This window comes from Theropithecus gelada, chromosome 6 (assembly GCF_003255815.1).
Source record: "Theropithecus gelada isolate Dixy chromosome 6, Tgel_1.0, whole genome shotgun sequence".
NCBI classification, from domain to species: domain Eukaryota; kingdom Metazoa; phylum Chordata; class Mammalia; order Primates; family Cercopithecidae; genus Theropithecus; species Theropithecus gelada.
The window spans coordinates 168,588,324-168,605,361 of NC_037673.1; the positions used below are offsets into that span (position 1 = coordinate 168,588,324).

The following is a 17,038-nucleotide window of genomic DNA, read 5'->3' on the forward strand; positions in this document are numbered from 1 at the left end:
AAACATCACACCCTCCATCTCCAGAACCTCTTCATCATCCAAAACCGAAACTGTGACTTCCCCCTCTCCCTCCCCCTTGGCCCTGGCAACCACTACTCTGCTTTCTGTCTCTATGAATCTGACTGTTCTAGCTACCTCCAAAGTGGATCACACAGTATTTGCCCTTTTGGAACTGGCATAGTTCACTTAGCATAAGGTCCTCAAGCTCCAACCACGTTGTAGCATGTGGCAGAATTTCCTTCTTTTTTAAGGCTGAATAATATTTGATTGTGAGGCTGTGTTTTAAGGTTGGCAAAAAAAAAAAACCTCCTCAGGACCGCCCAGGTGGCCCCGTGGCTGCAGCAGGGCTGTCTGCTGGAACTTTCTGCCATGATGGAGGTGTTCTACATCTTGCTGTCCAACCCAGTGGCCACTAGCCTCCTGGTAGCTACTGAGCACGTGAAATGCTGCTCCTGCAACTGAGGAGCTCAATTTAAACATTTTCTTTAATTGACTTGAATTTACATTTAAATACTCTCATGTGACGAGCGGCTGCCATCCCGGACAGTGCAGGCCTGGACTATCGCAATATCCTCCTATTTAAACCACACCCAGTTTTATTTTGTTTTCAACACCACTGTGTCAATGTCAACGGCCATCTGTAAGTTCGCTAGTTGCAAAGACTAGGACTCAGGGTAAGAAGCTGGGGGATTAGAGCCCTGCAAGCTCTCCTTGCCGAGCTGGTCTTGGTGTGTCCAGGTTTACCGGCCACCAATTGCGTCTATGCAGAGAACTGTAACACTAGGCATCCAAAGGACTTGAAGTAGGTTCTCCAAGGGACCAGGCCCAGGCTGTCTGCAGCAGCAGGAGAACAGGCATGCTCCTCAAAGTCTAACCAATGTCATCCTCGGTAATGAGAAAACCCGCTACCCGCGCTTCCCCCCAGATAACAAAAGAAGTGGTGCTCAGGGCAAGGAGGACTGGAAACTGAAGAGGAAGATGAGTCATTTGGGGAGTAGGAAGGGAAAAGGAGTCACATCAAGTTGCCACATCACAGGCTTCCAAGAAGAAAGAGAGAACACTCCATCAGCAGTTTTCAAGACATCAGCTTGCGGTAGAGGGAATGCGAGACACGTTGTCCAAAGAACACGCCATGGAAGCTGGCCACTGCACGTGGTTTGCGTTAGCAGCAGCCATAGAGGCCGGACTTGGGAGGGGTTTACCCCCTCAATATCACAAAAGCCGCAAGTCCCAGAGGAGCCAGAGCAGGAAGTGGAGAAAGGCCTGGGGCCATCATGTGCAGCTGAAGGCTGGCAGAAAGCCACAGGGTCCTCGGGCAGGGCTTTCAGGTCCCCGAACACAACGATGTCCCTGGGCCTAGTGTATCATCTGCGGTTGTTGTCTTTGAGGATTCTGTCCCCTCCACGAGCTGGTCTAAATATCAGTATGTCTGGTGTCCTGATGGACATGCTGCACAGAGGCTGCCACACCTCCGGTCTGTCCACTTCTCTCCATACTTACTGCTCCCCCCTAAGTCCAGGCCTGTATTTTCTCAGTTCAACCCCCTTACTAGTGTTTGCCCTCTCTTCTGCCCCACTACCTCCTCACTGGTACACCGTAGGCACCTGTTAGATATTTGTGCAAAGAACAAATGAGTAAATGAATGAATGAATGAAAAAACAGATGAGAAAATGTGGTTAACTGGTTTGGTCAGTCACTCTCTGGGAAAGGAAAAATTACATACCAGGTGGCAGCAACAGGGCCTGGACCTGAGTTTAGCTGCAACTGCCCAAGATAATCATGCCTCTTTCTATTTTAGAAATAAAGAATTGCTAACTGTGTGGAAAAAGGCAACTACGGTATTTTCCCAGCGACACACCTTCCATATGGTAATAGCTTTTAGTGGGAAGGGAAAACTATTCCATTTAAGTACGCACAACACGTTGGAGGCATACTCCAATTTCAAAGATACTGTCTGGGAAAAAAGTGTGTGTGAGGATGGAGTAAAGGCAGTATTTGGATAAATATGGTTGGTAGAGTCTTGCGCCAGATGTTGGCTGGGATCTTGCTGGGCAGGCTTCCCGGCCAGGCAAGGCCTGCCTAGGCAGTGAAAACTCTTCAGTTCTGCCACCCCCTAGACCTGTCCTCGGAAAAGCTGGAAGAAAGCCCTCCCTTCCCTTTGGCCTCTGCAGTGGAGCATGGGGGCTTCTGGGCAGACAATCCTAAAAAGTACACTTGGGGCTGTCAAACTCCCAAGAGGGCCAAGGTGGGGAAGGACCAGGATCTTAGAAGAAGACAAGTCAATCCCAGCACTTTGGGAGGCTGCGGCGGGTGGATTGCTTCAGGTCAGGAGTTCAATACTGGCCTGACCAACATGGCAAAACCCCATCTCTACTAAAAATACAAAAATGAGCCAGGCGTGGTAGCGTGTGCCTGTAATCCCAGCTACTCGGGAGCCTGAGGCGGGGGAATCGTTTGAACCCGGGAGGCGGAGGTTGCAGGGAGTCGAGATCGCGACACTGCACTCCAGAGTGACACTCTATCTTAAAAAAAAAAAAAAAAGAAGAAGAAGAAGGGGATAGGTCAGTCCTAGCTCAATGGAAATTGGAAACAAGTGGTGTTTGCTGCATGACTTGGGACAGTCTCTGGACAGACAAAGGCATAGACGGAGACGCAGCCTCCACCTGTGATTTGATGCATCTAAGAACTGCTCAAACCGCAAGCCCCTGAGCCTAACAGCCACCTTGCGGCACAGCGTGCGGAGCAGGCGAGGAGCCAGAAAAGCTTCTCTGGATCCCTGCAGCACGAACTTCCCCGTAGGGAGTGCTCCTTCTTACAGATGAGGCTGGCACTTCTCTCGAGGGCTCCTTCGTGGGCAGAGTGACTCAGCTTGCTCTGTGCCCCCCTGCCAATGTTGGAATTCTGGAAGATGCCCAGCTAAGACTCCTGCTCCGTTGCACCTCTGCACCTTTGCACGTGAGGCGTCCTCTGCATGCAATGCCCTCCCCCACTCGGTGGAGGGGCCACTCCTTATTCATTGTCAAGACCCTGCTCAGATGTCACCTCCTCCAGGAAGTGAGCCCTGCCTGAGCTCCCTGGCTAGGAGGGAGGTCCCTGTCTGAACACCTGGGTTTATCTCTATCTGAAATAACATGTGCCTATTCCCACTACACTGGCGGCTTATGGAAAGCACAGATCCATCTGGGTCCCTTGTGGCAGCTCGAGGTCTAGGTCAGCAAATGTTTAACTGCACCTTCCGTGAGGGAAGCCCTGGCTCCAGTGATGCCCATGACCCTTGGCCTGGGGGACACAATGAACCAGTGGGGAAACTCAGAAGGCAAAGGTTGCACAGTGCAGTGTAGAGTGCACCCCTCACCGGTCCCGAGACCTTTTTGCAAAGGGCTCATGCTTTGGTCAGAACTGCCCTCTGTGGGATAGACTCAGACTGTATCTTTGAGGGAGGAGCCAAATGGGCCTTAAAAAGGGGCAGCCGTGGGCAGGACTCTATGTGCGTAAGTCTGTCTTTGAATAGGCAGATTGAAAGGCAATCCCGGAGCCCAAGGAGGCAGGGAGGTTAGGAGTGCAGGTTTCAGATCCAGCCACACCTGGGCTTGAATCCCAGCCATGCTGCTTTTTGGGCATGTGACTCTGCCTTTCTGAGCTTCAGTTTCCCCATCTGTGAAATGGATACAATACTGACCTCATGCCTGTGAGGACTGAATGAGATCGCATATAACATGGGCATCTGGCACATTCCAGTTAGTGACTGCCGATATTGTTACTATGTGGCTCAATCCAGCCACATTTCCGCTAGGCATGGCCCTCAGCTCTCTGGGCACTCTGGTCATCCCCAGTGCTCTGCCTGGATGCCAACTTCCACTGCCACACTCTGATGGACTCTCCAGGGCAGCCCAAGCTAGGGCAGAAAGGGAGAATCAGAGAGGCTGGGTAACCATCCCAAGATTGCACAGCTGGTAAGACAGAGGGAGGGACCTGACACCAGGTATTCTTATTTCAAGCCGGGGGCTCTATCCCATCTCCTGCACCCTCAGGTGAATGACACACGTGGTCAGATGTCAAGCAATAGCATCAGGCATGACTATCAGGCCTTTCTAAGGTAAGCAAGTCAGGAAACCAAGCTGCAAGGTGAATCTTCATAAAGGGGACCTTCCGGCCGGGTGCGGTGGCTCAGGCCTGTAATCCCAGCACTTTGGGAGGCCGAGGTGGGTGGGTGACTTGAGTCCAGGGGTTTGAGACCAGTTGGGGTAATAAAGCAAGACTCCGTCTCTACAAAAATTTAAAAAATTCGTGAGGCGTGGTGGCACACACCTGTAGTCTCAGCTCCTCGGGAGGCTGAGGTGGGAGGATCACTTGCCACACACCTGTAGTCTCAGCTCCTCGGGAGGCTGAGGTGGGAGGATCACTTGCCACACACCTGTAGTCTCAGCTCCTCGGGAGGCTGAGGTGGGAGGATCACTTGAACCCAGGAGTTTGAGGTTGCAGGTGAGCTGTGATGGCGCCACTGCACTCCAGCCTAAGTGACAAAGTGAGACCTTCTCTCTACTTTTTTTTTTTTTTTTTGATACGGAGTTTCGCTTTTGTTGCCTAGGCTGAAGTGCAATGGCATGATCTCCGCTCACTGTAACCTCTGCCTCCCAGGTCCAGACGATTCTCCTGCCTCAGCCTCCTGAATAGCTGGGATTATAGGCACCCACCACCACACCTAGCTAATTTTTGTATTTTTAGTAGAGATGGGGTTTCACCATGTTAGCCAGGCTGGTATTGAACTCCTGACCTTATGATCCGCCAGCCTCAGCCTTCCAAAGTGCTGGGATTACAGGCGTGAGCCACTGTGCCCGGCCTCTACTTTTTTTTTTTTTTAAAAAAGGACTTTTTCACAGAGACTGTGAGTCTCTCTTTTTTTTTTTTTGAGACAGGGTCTCGCTCTGTTGCCTAGGCTACAGTGCAGTGGCACAATCTCAGCTCACTGCAGCCTCGACCCGCTAGGCTCAAGGGATCCTCCCACCTCAGCCTCCCGAGTAGCTTGGGCTACAGGTGTGCACCATCATACCTGGCTAATTTCTAAATTTTTTGTAGAGATGGGATCTTGTTTTGTTGGCCAGGCTGGTCTTGAATTTCTGGGCTTAAGTGCTCTGTCTGCCTCAGCCTCCCGAAGTGGTGGGATTATAGGTGTGAGCCATCACACTCAGTGACTGTGAGTCTCTTCCCACAAGGGAACCTGGGTCATGCTCCAACTCCTGAGTGGCCTCTCTGCAGACTGTTTTCTCTGCCTGAATGTCCTGCCCCCGTTGGAGGGGGCATGTTGTTTTCTATCACTGACAGGCTATTTCCATGATGTCCTCCAGGGAATCTACCACCGCTCTGTTAGTCTCCATGCATTGGCAGGACACTGATTCTACTTTCAGTCTCCAGGCTAGTCCTGGTCTGGTCATGTGACCCAAGATGAGCCAATGAGACTTTTGCTTTAACTGTTGGCGTGTTCTTTCTTTCCCTGAAGTCACTGTGCTGATCTGTGGGATGCAGCCTGGAGCTGTGGCTGCCACCAGCTGGACACCACCTGGCCTGGACACAAAGCCAAGAAGTGAAGAAAGCCAAGTCCTCATTGACAGTGTGGTGCCTAGATCCAGCCACACCTGAAGCCAATTTCCTTAGACTTCTCGGTTATATTCAGCTAATCAATGCTCTGTTTGAATAATCCACGGGGCTTCTGTCATTTGTACCTAAAAGAGTTCTGATGAAAACAAGATCTCATGGCCAGCGAGTGGCAGAATTTGGATCAATGCCCAGCCCTGTCTAATCCCAAAGCCCAGGATCTTCACCACTCTATTAACTGGCATCAGCTCCTCCTCTAATCTTTATGCCAATTCCTAGCAGCACCCATGCCCATCAATAATCCTAACAGCTGACATTTGCTTGGTGCTTGAAAACTTAGAAACTGCTCTGGCACTCACTATCCCTTTTACACTGAGATATACTTCACATACCATAGAAGTCACCCTTTTAAAGTGTACAATGCAGTAGCTTTCAGTATATTCATAAGGTTATGCCTCCATGACCACTAAATCATTCTAGAACATCTTCATCACTGCTAAAAGGTACCCAGTACCCATTAGCAGTATCTCCCCGTTTTCCCCTAGCCTCTGGCAGCCATGAACCTGCTTTCTGTCCATGAATTTGCCTCTTTTGGACACAGATGATAAGTTTTAACTCACGAGAACCTTGTGAAGCAGCCACTACAGAGAGGAGCCCCAGAAAGCAGAGCAGCTAAAAGTGTGGATACTGGCGTCGCCTGCCCAGCTTCCAATCTGAGCTCTGAGGCTCACTAGCTGTGTGACTTTGGGCAAACAACTTAACCTCTCTGAGCCTGGGTTTCTTCATTTGCGTAATTGGATAAGCTTGTCTGGAGGACTGAACGAGTCACTATATCTAGATGTTTAGCAGGATAGGGCCCACATTCAGTGCTCCAGAAATGCCAGCTGTTCCTATTGTTTTCACCCCATGTCACCAATGAGAGCTCTCAGGCACAGAGGGGTTAAGGGGTGTGCCCAAGGCCACACAGCTGGAGCGTGGCTGGGCCCCAGGTCTCCTGACTGAGTTCTCTGCTTTTTCCATTACGCCACACTGGCCTTGCTGCTCCTCCACCAAGGCTCGGCTCTCCCCACACTGTTTGGGCCAAGTTACTTGTGAAAAAACCAAGGCTGCTTGCCAGACAGGAGGGAGGGGAGGGTGGAATCATGAAATCATCTAACTCCAGGGTGTTGCAGGCCCGCAAGGGCTGGTGCGATCCTGCCCTAACCTCTTTCAGCTTTTCCTGCTGGGGTGTGTGTGGGGGAGGAGGAGGCCGGTTCCACGATGCTTCCAGGATAAGCAGGAGCCTCTGGAATTCCATGACTTTCCCACTCCAGCCACCCATCTGGGACTCTGAGCCTGGATGAAGTCCTGCCTTAGACAACTTTGTTATAGGAGGGAATACTGACGCGACAACCCCCCAGTTATTACCGATTATGCTGAGCATGGAGGAAAACCTGACTTTTAAGTTCTGGTAGAAATAAGAAAGTTGAGTTGAAACAGGAGAGTGGAAGGAGCATTGGCTTTGGGCCAGGAAGACCCGTGATCAAACCCTGGCTCAAGCATTCCCAAAGGATATCAGCTTGGGCAAGTCACACCTGTGCAGAGGGACAACTGCCAGCTAACGCGCTTACTGAGCCAGGTGTGTCCTGCTTACCTGGCATAATAAATGCACGAGGAGGGCATTTTCAATCCTACTATGCAGATGAGGAGACTGAGGCTCAGAAACATACAGTGGTGACCCCAAGTTAAGCTCTGAACAGGCAGAGCTGAGATTTGCATCCAGGTCTGCCTGACTGAAAGCCAAGGTCTTAAGCCATAGGCTATGCTGGAATAGGGAACTCAGAGAACCCAGTCCACCTTGCACAGGGCCTGGCCGCGTGCCTCGACATGTCAGCAATGAACAACATTTGCATAAGCACTTCCAGGGCCCCCTTGCCACTCCGCTTCTCATCAAATCTCTTCCAGATGACTCTATGTCCCCACCTCCCCGGCAACAGCTGACAGGCTTGGCGGTGAACTATGATCCAGGGTCCTTAGGATAATCAGATTCTCCCTTCTGGAGACTGGAATCAGCATCCAGAAACTCTAGTGCTTTGACAACAGGGAAGAACACTGCAACTCCGGGTGGAAGTGCTCACTGGGGGATGCTCTTAGGGGATGTGGGCCAGTGGGTAGCTGGAGGAAGTGGTCCAGAACAGGCTCCATGGGAGATCCTGAGGCCACAAGGACAGATGGCCTGGGTTCCTGGCTCCTGTGAGGCTGGTTGTATTTTCTGCTCTAGGTTTCAGGGAACACACCTGCCTCTTCCCATATATCCAACCCCATCCCTCTCTTTGTGCCTAAGCTAGCTGAGTGGGCTTTGCTCGGTGGATGTAAATAATTCCTAGGATAACAATCATGTGTTATTGTTCCCTACCTCCTCTTCTGCTCCTTGGAGGTGCGAGGCAGGCAAGAGGCCTCTGAAAGCAATATACAGGTAGCCCTCCCTATCTAGACCCTCACTGCACGAAAAGTCAGTCTAGCAACGTGCAAACATGTTTACCTAACACTCATTCTTTGAAGACCTACTACAGTGAATCTGCATCAATCACCACAGATCTGGGTAAAGAATGTGGAGGGTCCTCCATTTGTATCTCATTCATTCTCAGCCAGGACTGTGCCTCCTGCCCATGGCATCAAAAGATGCTGGGCATTATCACCACTGTGATCCTCCCTTCCTCTCCCCCAGGGTTTAGATCTTTCTTCCCCTGCCCCAGTGCTCGCTCCTGTCAAGTTCACTTTAGATGGTATCTTAGCATGTTTTAACATACAGCTGCTTTGTTTCTTTACATTCTGTTTGCTGCAGAGCAGAAGCAATAATATAATTTGTTTAAGATTCTGTTTGATATTGTTGCATTCTGAACATAAAACATCACTAATGAATTCATTACATTTTAAATAGGTAACTGGTGTCTCACTTGTTTTACATTATGCAATGACTCTTGGCAGTTTGTTATGTAGGCGATTCGGGAAACCACTTAGGAACACATTTTTTCCCCTCCCCCTGCAAAATAATGAAACACAAGCTCTGAAAATTCTCTATTCGACCCTGTCAGGAGCAAATTAGGTCAGAATAATGAAGGATGCCAACCTTCTGAGAGAACCTGTGTGAAAAAAGACAGGATGATGTACAAAGGACAGAGGCGGTCTTCTGACCGCCGGGAAATGTCGACTTTACCGCTGACTTTACTGCCAATTGCAGCAGTTTGTGAAACTTCCTCTCTCCAGGTGTCAGTCTCCGCCCTTATTGACTTCTGAGGTGGAGCAGGGACCCCGGCAAGCCCATTGGCTGGCACATTTCTCACTCATATTGATTGGCATCAAGTTGAGCCTATGACACACAATAATGTGTTTGCTGGGATTTCTAATAAGTGACTTTTACCCTTTCCTGCTGGGTGTGAGCCCAGAGCTGTCGTATCAATGTGCAGTCGTGTGGGATCCGAGGAGAAAGCCAACACCATGGAAGTAGGAATTGGAATGAAAGGAAGAAGCCAGATCAGGTGACACCAAAAAACCCCTGGATTAAGATGTGCTTCAAACCTGGGAGATATATTCTCCTAGGACGTTCAGTTACACCCACCAAAAAACCTCCTGTTTACTTCAGCCAGCTTGAGTTGGGTTTCTGTCACTTGCAACAGAAGTGTTCTGACTGAAAAGAAGACTGTCATGTCGGGATGGAGACTCATGTTGGCCTGAGAGGTGACAAGGCCCCTTACCAGGAGGCTGGGAGAAGATATATGTTCAGAAAGCCGGGCAAGTGCCCAACATCTCCTGAAGGTTTTCTAAAGAACTCTGTTACATCCTACGAGGAGGAACCATGACTACCTCTCACACGTGCTCTGTTACTCACCATTAGTGACAGCAAGAAGAAACTACTGACCCATTGTTTAGACTTGTTTAACCCTAGTGGGGATGGGCTTATACCGAGCTGTTCACATTCTGTCTGGCTCCCTGTAAGGCTGGTGGTATACATGGTGTTCGTCATTCATTCATTCATTCATTCACCAAACACTGACTGGACACATACTGTGTGTTAGGCCTTGAATAAATTATTAAGAACAGAGAGGAAGAGAAAGATGTGGTTCCGGCCCACGGTAGTCACAGCCTAGGTGGGAACACAGACAAGCAGACAGCTTCAATACAGAGAGATGCACAGAGCTGTAGGGGCGCAGAATGGGTGGCCCTCACTGGCCAGGGAACAAAGTCAGGCAAGACTTCCCAGGCAGTGAGAGTCCTGAAGGGCAGAAGGGGTTACCAGAGCCATGAGTGAACCAGGAAGGCACAGGAGTGTGTGGGGAGGGCAAAGGCGTGTGGGGAGGGCAAAGGCCTGCGGGGAGAGGCCAAGGTGAGGCAGGAGATGCAGGTCTGTCTTCGGAGCTGAATGGCCCAAAAGTCTAGACACGCTCAACAAACCCAGCTCACCAGCAAACACGATTATCATCTAAAACTTATGTTCAAACACTGCACGCCAAAGCCATTTGGAAATGATTTGCAGACAACCCTCCATTCTAGAGCAGCCAACAGGTACCCTTTCTCTTAAGGGGAAATATGAAATATCAAAACATAAAGCAACAAAGCACATTATTTGTGTCTCAAAAGTAATGGATGTCAGGTTTTCTTTATTTTTTTTAGATGCAGTTTTGCTCTTGTTGCCCAGGCTGGAATACAATGGCACAATCTCGGCTCACTGCAACCTCTGCCTCCTGGGTTCAAGCAATTCTCCTGCCTCAGCCTCCTGAGTAGCTGGGATTACAGGCACTCATCACCACACCTGGCTAATGTTTGTATTTTTAACAGAGACGGGGTTTCACCATGTTGGCCGGGCTGGTCTCAAACTCCCAACCTCAAGTGATCCACCCACCTAGGCCTCCCAAAGTGCTGGGATTATAGGCATGAACCATCACGCCCAGCCATGGATGTCATTTTTAAGTCTGGGAAATTAAAAAAAATTCTAGACTTTAAAGTTGTAGTGGACTGTAAGTCCAATTAAACTCCTTCCCACCCTGCAGCTCACCAGAGACCTCAAATCCTTACCTGGAGGTCAAAGAACTTGCTGTAGCGCCGGTAGATGGCCTCGGTGGAGCCACTGGACCATGTGACCCGGATGATGTAGACCTGCGGGAATAACAGATGAGATGGGTGTTAACATAACACCAGAAGTGGCCTCCCAATCTCTGGGACCCCGGGGGAGCACAAGACTCAGAGTCAGAAAGACGTGGGTTTCAGCCTTAGCTCTGCCAATGACTGGCAATGGACAAGTTGCTTGCTGTAAGCCTCAACTCCCTCCTCAATAAAATGGGTATAATAACCCCCAACAGAGTTGTGCAAAGAATGAATGACATCAAGTACGGGGATGCATTGGCACCGCGTCAGCTCAGGATAAGCTGCTATTTTCAGCATTGCCAGGATTCCTCGCTACCCGCTCAATTCAGTGAGCTACAGGCTGACTATCTTGCCAGTCATTCCTAAAGCCTTGACTTTCATCAGGAGAAGTCACGAAGACGTGCAGCTCTTGGCCATCTTATATTTTCCATGGGTCAGCCCATCATGCTGTCTCCACCAATGAGGACCTGGGCCAAGTTATTTTTTCCCTGAGTCCCAGTTTCTCCTGCGAATAGGGGCTAACGGCACCTGCTTCCTCTGCCTCCCAGGATAGATGTGAGGTGCTGAGGAAATTAAGGATGAAGGATCATTTTATAAACCACTGGGCTGTGCTTCCAACCTGTGTCACACGTCACGGCACACACAGAAAACAATACATTGATAACAAATCTGGGCAAACTGAGGTGACTATTAGAGGTCAGAGGCACCTGGCTGGGGCCTTTGGTGGCCCTGGACACACCAGGTAGACCCTTAAGGGCTAAGGGATCAGCACATCTGTGACCCATTCCTGGACTGTATAAACTATCTGATGCTATAGGGTAGTTGTGACAATTAAAATACATGCATACGTGAAAGCTGTTTGGAAAGAGAGAAATGTCATAGAAACACAAGGCGCTCAGTGCTGTTAGAGACCCTGGGGTTTCACAGGCAGGGTCCCTGTGTCCTCCACAAGCTGAGGGTTAGCAGGAGACACAACGCATACATAAGTGAATATGACTGACTCCTGGGATGTTCCTTCCCCACCTTCAGCTCACCCCCATGCATACAGAAGGTGGGAGGGGTACATTCTCCATTCATGGTGATTGGTTGAAGGAAGAACATGTGACTTGAGCTGGGCCAATCAGAGACAGTAGGAGTCTGCCCTGGGACTTTTTGTTTTTTCTGAGACGGAGTCTAGCTCTGTTGCCCATGCTGGCGTGCGATGGCACGATCTCGGCTCACTGCCTCCTGGGTTCAAGAGATTCTCGTGCTTTAGCCTCCCGAGTAGCTGGGATTACAGGCGAGCGCCACCGTGCCCAGCTTATTTTTGTATTTTTAGTAGAGACGGGGGTTTCGTCATGTTACTCAGGCTGGTCTTGAACTGCTGACCTCAAGTGATCTGCCTGCGTCAGCCTCCCAAAGTGTTGGGATGCTTGAGCCACCGCGCCCGCCCCGCCCTGGGACTTTTGCTCCAACTCTGGAGAAAGCCAAGCTCTTCTCCTGAGGTTGCCAGGCTGTCAGGATGTGGAGCTGCTGGGGGCCACCTATCCTCACTGGGGGTGCGGGGGAGCCTGCCTGAGAAAGGAGCCACTATGCCGATGACAGTCTAAGCTTACATCCAGCTCTGCCTGAAGCGAAATTTATTCCTGGACTATCCAGTTTCCTGGGCCAATAATTACGTCTTGGGCCACATCCACTCTCTTGAATAACTTTTGCAGCCTGTTCAAGTTTGGTTTCTGACCCACGTAATCCAGTCCAGGTTGATACCGGAAGGGGGCAGGAGAGAGATTTCTGAAGCCTGGAGCCACCACAGTGTAACTGACGGTCACGTAGGATTTTAGACAGCAGGAGAGGAAGGCAGCAGCTGCGGGTAGAGGGGAATGAGGGTGGAACAAAGACCAGCTCAGGATGAAGCCGCACTGTGCCTGGCAGCGGTTTCCATAGTGGTTTTAGCCAGAGTCTCTTTTCAAATGAGTTCTTAGGAGAATATTCACATTCCAAACAGAAGATGGAACAACTTTAGGGGCTATTCACACCAGTGTGAACATCATGGACTTACAGGAGAAGGTTCTTCAGGTGAGAAGAGATGAAAAATGTTAAGATAAATCAGGACAGATCGGAGGTGACCTTGAATGCCAAGCTAAGGAGTTTACCTGGCATGGCCTCGCCAAACCCAATACAGATTATATTTCAAAACATGGCAGAGATGGGGGAGCTTGGGCTCTAGAGTCAAGAAGCTCTGAGCTCACACAATTTCCTAACTCCTGGAGCCTCAGCTTTCTTATTGGGTAAAATGGGGTCATCAAGCCTACAGAGTTGTGATGAGCACAAGAGGAAAAGCTCTGAGCACTTTGCCAGGAAGAGAGAAAATGTTCATGAAGTCTCAGCACCTTGCTCTCAGACTGCCCAGTACCTACCCCATCCCTGCTCATAAAAACAGGCTCCTTTGACACCAAGGATTTGGGCATCCAGCCCACGCTTCTTCCCTGTCTGTGCTCCCTGTTCCTAGGTAACTCACGGAGGCACGGAAGAGGCCACGGCATCCTTTAGGAGGTAAGGGTCAGTCATCATCTCAGAAAGGCGACTTTGTGATGTGAAAAAACCCTGAACAGTCGTGGTGAGTTTTACTTAAAAAGAATACTTCAAATGTATTTCTCAGCTTCCCACCCTGCTTCACCAAGACTCCAGCATGGAGATTTTGAATGGTTTACATTCATTCTCTTATTCACTCTTCAACATCTATTAAGCACTGACTGCATGCCAGGCCCTCTGCTAGGGGCTAAGATACTATGGGGAGCAAGGCAGACCCAGACCCTGCCCTTGTTAAGCGGAGAGACGGGCAATAACCAGCAAACCTGCCAACATGCTGGGCAAGACCTCAAAGTCTGCATGAGGGTGGTAGGTGCGGGGGCCGGCTACTTAGATGTGGGGGTCTTGGAAGGGAAGGCCTATCTGAGGAGGCAACCTTTGAACTGAGATCTGAAGGGTGAGGAGCTGGTTGAGAGCTGAGGAAAGGGTGTGCAGGCAAAAAGAAAAGTGGGAACGAACATGCGGCGGCAGGAAAATGCTTGCCTGTGTGTGTGAGGAACAGGAGACTATGACAGCCGACAGCGCTGCGGGAGGAAGGGGCTGAGTGGGGGAGGAGGCAGCAGCTGATGACGAGGGGCTTGCAGGCTACAGAGAAGCGTCTGGATTTCATTCTATTGAAGAGTTTGAAGGGGTGGGGGAGGCGTGCGACAGGATCCAGGGTACTGTTTAAAAATATCCTTGCGTATCCCTCCAGCTGCTGTGTGGAAATGGCTTGAAGAGGGGCAGGGACACCAGTAAGGCACCTTTTGCACTACTGACAGGAAGTTAGAGCTGGAGGGGACCACAGAATGCAGCTCACTAAAGGGCCGCACCTGCCAGATGGGTAAACTGAGGGCCAGAAAGGGAAAATACCGTACCAAAGGTCCCCGCCTCCGGGGATGCGTAAGCAAGGTTTGAATGACTGTCAAGGACACTGCCAACGGGGATTAAAAAACAAAGAAAAATTGTCAAAGAATGGATTTTTTTCTTAAAACCAACAAAAAGCACACTCCCATAAATGGAAAAAAAAATTCTGCTTACACACTTCATCCTTGATCTCTTGTTTACAACTTTTAAAGTTCTGAACACACAGTACAAGGATTCTGCAGCAAGCCTAATTGGTTTATTGGAATCAACCCCTGAACACAACGTGATGTCTGCATTTTTAGGCAGAGACCTAATTTTTTAATGAGAGCTGTCCTAGTGCAGGGCTTTGTCCCCATCCTGGGTTTGGGGGCTGCTGAGAGAGCACGTACCCTGGGTCACAGAGCCAGCTCTGCTGCAGGAGAAACTCGCTAGGCACTCACCTCTCTGGCCACCCACCCTTCTCTCTAAAATGAGGACAATAATCTCCCTTGAGGGGTAAGCCACAATAGCTAACGGAGATGGGGCCAACACCTGGCACACACGAAGAGTGCAACGTTAAGCTTCCCCTCACAGTGGTCATCCCATGTTCCTGCTTGTCTGGTACCTTCCCCTCCTTTTTGTAACAGAATGCCGATTTCCCACGGGGAATCCGTCCTCTGGTCTTCAAGATGGGAGTGGACATGTCTCCCTCCCAGGCCCAGCCAACCACAGCCCTGCTGATGAATGATGGTTCAGGGATGGGCACATGACGGATGAGACCAAATTCCAGGACTTTTGATGGCACTCTCAGGGAAGAGACCATTTTGCCTGCTCAGTGGCTGCTGGGAGAACCTACACCAGGAATTTCCCATGGAAAGCGCCTGTCACACAGAAGAAAGCAGAGCCAGAGGGAGAGAGGAGGGCTCAGACCCCGTGGCAACATTTGAACCCCTGGATCCAGCCTGAATCCGGGACATTTCCCAGATGCAAGCCAAAAGAGTCCTTTTCTTGTTCACACCAGTTTGATTTGGTGTCTGTTACGTGCAACCAGTGCAATCCTGACACACTAGACCTTTAGGTTTTTATATCCCCAACCCAGGTAATACTTAGTGGCTTGGTGCTAAGGAATTAAAGACTTCCTCATTGTAGCAGTATTCACAAGAGCCCAAAGATGGAAACAACCCAAGTGTCCATTGGTGGATGCGTGCATAAATAAAATGTGGTTTAGACATGAAATGGGCCATTATTCAGCTCTGCAAAGAAAGAAAATTCGGACACATGCTATCCTATGAATGAACCTTAAGGATATTAGGCTCTGTGAAATAAGCCAGTCACAATAGAACAAATACTGTATGATTACAAGAGGTGCCTGCAGTAGTCAAACTCATAGACAGAAAGGAGAATGGTGGCTGCCAGAATGGGTAGAATGGGGAGTGGTTACTTTTCATTGTTTTGAGATGAGGTCTTGCTGTGTCACCCAGGGTGGACTATGGTGGTGTGATCATAGCTCACATAGCTCACTGCAACCTCAAATTCCTGGGCTCAAGAGATCCTCCCACCTCAGCCTCGCAAGTAGCTGGGACTACAGGCATGTGCCATTATGCCTGATTAATTTTATTATCATTATTTTTTGTAGAGACAGGGTCTCGCTTTGTTGCCTAGGCTGGTATCGAACTCCTGGCTCAAGTGATCTTCCCGGCCCGGTATCTCAAAGTACTAGGATTACAGCCGTGAGCCACCGGGCCTGGCTGGGAGTTGTTTAATGGGTGCAGAGTTTCAGTCTAGGGAGAGGAAAAAAGTTCTGGCGATAGATGGTGGTGATGGTTGCATAACAGTGTGAGTGTACTTAATGCCACTGAACCGTACGCTAGGAAATGGCTGACACGTTAAGTTTTATGTTAAACGTGTTACCACAATATAAAACAAACTTTTTTTTTTTTTTTTTTTTTAAGATGGAGTATTGCTCTGTCACCCAGGCTGGAGTGCAGTGGGGTGATTTGGCTCACTGCAACCTCCACCTCCCGGGTTCAAGCAATTCTCTGCCTCAGCCTCCCGAGTAGCTGGGATTCCAGTCGCCTGCCACCACGCCCAGCTAATTTTTTGTATTTTCAGTAGAGAGGGGGGTTTCACCATCTTAGCCAGGCTTATCTTGAACTCCTGACCTCATGATCCACCCACCTCAGCCTCCCAAAGTGCTGGGATTACAGGCATAAGCCACCGCACCCGGCCAAAGAAACAATTTTTTAAAGCAGATTTCCTGCAGAGATTTACATATTCCATGTCACGTGCCCTGGAAATGACACTAAAACTTACTCAACGGCACAGCCTTCAAAACATGAGCCTCACATCTGAGAAACAACTTCTATGCAGAATATATTTCTTGAACTCTTGGTTGTAAGGAAACCACCAACCGGATTACAAGATGGACAAAAGACTTGAAGAGACACTTCATCCAAGAGGACTTACGGAGGGCAAGGAAGCACATGAAATATGGTCACTGCCACTAGCGAGGCAAAGTGAAACCAGGAGGAGATGCCATTACTCATCTATCAGAATGGCTAAGATGAAAAAATAGTGACAATAACAAGTGCTGATGAAAATGCACAGCAACTGGAACCCTCATGGTGGGGAAGCAAAACGCCACAGCCACTCTGGGAAGATCCTCAGTGGGCGCTGAACCAGCGGGTGAAAGGCTGTTGAACAGGACACCCACGCGGTGTCAAAGTATAACCCGATGATTACTTTCCCAGCCAGGGGAAAAATGTGTAACTCTACAACTGTAACCAGGTGACCAAACCTAGCCTCGTGGATAGAGGGACAATCCAGTCACTGTGTGGCCCTCGAGGTGATGCAATATGAAGTATACACAATCTGCTGTTGGTATTGCTGCCAACAATGTTTAACTTGAGCTCAAGCTCTTGACCTAGGTTCT

The 17,038-nt window shown here is 49.6% G+C and overlaps 1 protein-coding gene across 1 annotated transcript in view; it reads right to left on the reverse strand.

The window, feature by feature from the left end:
- The window catches only part of SH3PXD2B (SH3 and PX domains 2B), a 118,687-nt gene that overhangs the window by 76,001 nt on the left and 25,648 nt on the right, over window positions 1-17,038 (reverse strand). Inside the window, exon 2 of the mRNA XM_025388645.1 lies at window positions 10,645-10,725. Within this exon, the coding sequence (XP_025244430.1) occupies window positions 10,645-10,725 (81 nt within the window). The remainder of the gene's footprint in view (window positions 1-10,644; window positions 10,726-17,038) is intronic.